This window comes from Vombatus ursinus, unplaced genomic scaffold (genome assembly GCF_900497805.2).
Source record: "Vombatus ursinus unplaced genomic scaffold, bare-nosed wombat genome assembly UNPS02011365.1, whole genome shotgun sequence".
Classification (NCBI taxonomy): Eukaryota; Metazoa; Chordata; class Mammalia; order Diprotodontia; family Vombatidae; genus Vombatus; species Vombatus ursinus.
Window position 1 is genome coordinate 1 of NW_020951143.1, and position 4451 is coordinate 4451.

General features: G+C 50.0%; 1 protein-coding gene across 1 annotated transcript; it reads left to right on the plus strand.

Moving 5' to 3' along the window:
• Window positions 1-3: 3 nt before the first annotated feature.
• On the plus strand, window positions 4-2720 carry LOC114038620 (disintegrin and metalloproteinase domain-containing protein 1a-like; the record flags this gene model as incomplete). Its single annotated transcript, XM_027855955.1, is given in 2 exon segments — window positions 4-892; window positions 895-2720. Coding segments are annotated over 2 exon segments (1980 nt in total), but the record flags the coding sequence as incomplete, so codon positions are not given.
• Between the last annotated feature and the right edge of the window lie 1731 nt (window positions 2721-4451).

Genomic DNA, 4451 nt, shown 5'->3' on the forward strand with positions numbered 1-4451 from the left:
ATCTGGTCCCACACCAAGTACGTGGAGATGTTTGTCGTGGTTGACAACAGGCGGTTCCAAATGTGGAATAGCAACGTGACCAAGACAGTGCAGATGGTGATGGACACCCTTGCCCACGTTAACACCTACAGCCAGGGAATCCACGTTCAGGTGGTCCTGGTGGGTTTGGAGATCTGGACGGAGAGGGACCAGGTGGGGATTTCTGGGGACCTGCGGGAAGTGCTGCAGAATTTCAACCACTGGAGAGGAGAGGAGCTGGTCAGTCGGGCAAAGCACGATGTTGCCCATCTCATAGTAGGCTACGATCCAGGAGAGTACACGGGGGAAGCATTTCTCAATGGGGCCTGTGTGTCTGAGCTTTCAGCAGGAGTCGAATCTTTCTGTCATGAAGATGCTACTGTCTTTGCAGTGCTCATGGTCCACGAGCTGGGCCATAACCTTGGCATGAGGCATGACCACCCGTCTTGCGTGTGTCCTGACCAGCCCTCCTGCATCATGCTTGGAACTGTCAGCTCTGAGAGTAGTTTCAGCAACTGTAGCTTCAAGGATTTCTACGAATTCCTGCGCCAGCACAAAGGGTCCTGCCTGTATGACGAGCCGGTGCCCAGGGGCCGGGTGGGGAAGCCCTTCTGCGGGGACCACGTAGTAGACGGAGGGGAAGAGTGTGACTGTGGCAGCCCCCATGAGTGTGTGAAGGACCCGTGCTGCCTGCCCTCGTGCCAGATGAGTCAGGGCTCAGACTGTGGTTTTGGAGCATGCTGCAGAGAGTGCAAGTTTCTGAAGGCAGCCACGCCCTGTCGTCCCAGCGTGGATGAGTGTGACCTCCCCGAATACTGTAACGGCAGCTCCATGTGGTGCCAGCCTGACACCTACAAGCAAGATGGCACCCCGTGCGTGGCGGAGGTTACTGCTACCGGGGGCGGTGTAGGAGCCTTCAGAGCCAGTGTGTGGAGGTGTTTGGCAAGGGCTCCAGAGCTGCCCGGCAGAGCTGTTACCACCATCTGAACAGCCAGGGGGACAGGTTTGGGAACTGTGGCAGTGGCCAGAAAGGGCTACACAAGGCGTTTGTCAAGTGTGAGCCTGAGGATGTCATGTGTGGGAAGCTGCTGTGTGAGGACATCCCGAGGTTGCCCCAAACGAGGAACCACCACACTCTCATCCAGATCCCCCTGGAAGACACGTGGTGCTGGGGGGTGGACCTCTTTGAGGATGTGGATCTCCCTGACGGAGGGGCCGTGAAGGCAGGCACCTCGTGTGGCCCCCAGAAGATCTGTCTCAACCGCACATGCTCTGACGTGCGGGTGCTGCAGTATGACTGCGAGCCAGAGGCCATGTGTCATGGCAGAGGGGTCTGCAACAACCTCAAGCATTGTCACTGTGATGATGGCTACGCCCCTCCCACGTGTGATTCCAAGGGCTTTGGGGGCAGTGTGGACAGTGGCCCCCCTCTCGAGGTTAGAACCCTTTCTCCTAAGCCACTTCCCTTATATCAGAGGCCCCAGACAGCCCCTACTCTACTTGCTAACAACCTATCTCCTAGTTTGTACACTTCCCCTGTTAGACTGCAGGGTCCTACCTTCATCACAGCTGGAGGCCGTAACGCCCGTCATCTTCAATCTCTAGATGGCCCCTTTCCAGGACCTGAACCCTTTGCTGACCCTGCTCCAGAGAATGCCAGCTGGGAAAATGCCAGCAGCTCGGAAACCAGGGAGTCGCTCTTGTCCTTTTTTGAGGTCTTGATTACAGTCCTCGTTTTTGTAATACTGGTGTACTGCCTGTTATATGTACTGTTTAGACGGGACAACAGGGAGGAGGGAGAAGAGGAGGAAGAGGAAGTTTTATCTGTCCTGTTCAGATCAGAGCCCACGGCAGAAGATGAGGCATGTGGAGAGGATGAACAGGAGGAGGAGAAAGAGGAGGAGGAGGAGGAGGAGGAGAAAAGGAGGAGGAGGAGGAGGAGAGAAGAAGAGGGAGAGAGCGACTAGCGGGTGGGAGGAAATGGTACAAACAGGCTGAGTGTGTTTTGAAATGTGAGCCCTCGGTGGGGATGAGTGGGACCCATTCCCACTGGGATGACGTCCACTGGGTCCCTGAGGCTTGGAGAGGGAACAGGACCAGGCCGTGTTGTGAAAGTAGAAGTGGGGACTTTCAGGCCTCCCCCCCTTCTTTCCCTGAGACAGAGAGGGTTTGAATAAAAGAATGCACCAAGGTCTGTCCCAAAGTGATGTATCTCTTCAGACTGCCACAAACCGTGGGTCAGCTTTGGAAGTTAGGTGCAGGGTCCAGGTCACCTCCCTGCTACCACCAGAGGAGCTGTGACTGAGCATATTCATCTTCACTCTCTGGACATGTGGCCAAATTCTCTGACTCATCTGTCAGTTTGCTTCTCCTTCCATTCTCGCCATATAGGTTGGGGTTTTTTTTTCTTCTTCTTAATATTAGGGTGAAGTGGAAATGTGTTAGATTAGGAATCTGAGGATCTGCGTTGAAATCTTGGCTTTGCCACTTAAGCTGTCTGTGACCTTGGGCTTCTCTGGTCCCTCATATTCTTCATCTGTGGGAAATTCAGGGGAGATGGTTCTCAAATGGTATGCCGTGGCACCCAACTGTGCTGTGAATTTTTCTATGTGTGCTGCAAATTTCAGATGTTATTACAGATAAAAGAAAATTGGTAAATAAATCTGTTAAATATAAGTTGTACTTACCCAGTATACTATGTAGACCAGTAAATATAATATTCACAAAATCAAACCTGCCTATTAAATATGCTCACTAACCTCTGGACGTGTTGAACTTTGAAATGAAAAGAAGTCAACAAAAATCCCCTCTTATTGAAGGGATACCAGTCATGCATGGTTCTGCCATCCCTGCCACAGTTCCTTGTGGAAAATATACTGTGGTGTGAGCAAAAAATGTTTGAGCACCATTGTACTTGATAAAATCTAAGGTCCCTTCCAGCTATAGAGATCTGTGACCCTATGATCTTGTGGGTCTTACCTTTGTCTTCTGCCTCTGTGGACACTGCCCCCCCCCCCCCCCAGATCCCTTCCTTTCTAGGTCTTTCTGCTAGAAAATCTTCTGGCTCTGAGGACCCTTGACCTGCCTTGGTGTCCCAGATCAGAGGGTGGGCACCAACCAGTTCCAAACTTCAGCCGCTCATTCTGGATCTCACTTAGTTGTCTGGTTTGCTCTCTGTTTCCTTTATCTGTGAAGCTATGGATTGCCCAGCCTCAGTCTCAGATCAGCCTTTAATCTAGGGCAAACACACATATGAAAAGTTCAGGAGCATTTTGCCAGGTAACTCAGGAGGAAGTAGGTGAAGGATTACCGGAGTTGGGTAGGACTCAGAAATCTAAGGTTTTTTCCATATGTAGCACCTGGCTACCTCCTCTCATACATAGTACTCCAGAAAAACTACCCCAGATTTGAGGCACTCAGTGGGTCAACAACCCCTCAAAATCACAGTTCACAGGCAGCTAAGTGGCACAATGGGTAGAGCACTGGCCCTAAAGTCAGGAGGACCTGAGTTCAAATCTGGCCTCAGATCAAACACTTGACACACTTACTAGCTGTGTGACCCTGGGCAAGTCACTCAACCCCAATTGTTTAAAAAAACAAAAAAATCACAGTTCACCAGATTCTACTGATACAGTTTAATAAAAACAATAAATGGAGGGACACGAAAAAGATTCCTCACCCCTCAGCACTATGCATGGATTATACTCTTTTAAAGGGTCTCATCCCAACTCTTGGGTGGACATAGGTATTCGTGACCAGAAAACATACATGGATGGAATAGTTATGACATAGGTGTTGAGGTGAACATAGATGAAGTGACACCAGGAATCTGTGTGGGTGGAGTTTGCTTGTGTAGGGGACACATGTGGTGAGGGTGACTCATGCCCCTGAATCTAAAGGGCTGTGATTGTCCTTTGGTGATATTAGCATACTGCTCTCTGATGGATGTTGTGTCAACATTTACCACTGGGCACTCTCTGCCAGTTCTACTGTTTCTGTTCTGGGTTCGAATCTGTACTGATCACTATGGTTCTCTTTGTTTTTATCTTCTGGAGTTCAGTTCTTTAGGAGTGTATCCCAGCTTGCTTAGAAAGCTTTTGCCTAACAAGAAGGCAGGAAGAAAGGAATAAAACAAGCATTTATCAATCTCTTACTGTGTGCCAGGTACTGCGCTTAGTGCTTTGCACTTTTGATCCTTGCAATACCCCTTTGAGGGTATTGGAACCTCTTATTATCTCCATTGTATAATTAAGGAAACAGAGGCAAACAGAGGTTGTGACTTGCTCAGGGTCACACAGCTAGTAAATATCTGAGGTAGGATTTGAACTTGAGTCTTCCTGATTGCAGGCCCACTGTGCCACCTTGCCTGATGAACAAGCTGATAGCTCCTTAGTCTGTAGTAAGGGCTATGAGGCACCTTACTTAGCAAGGAC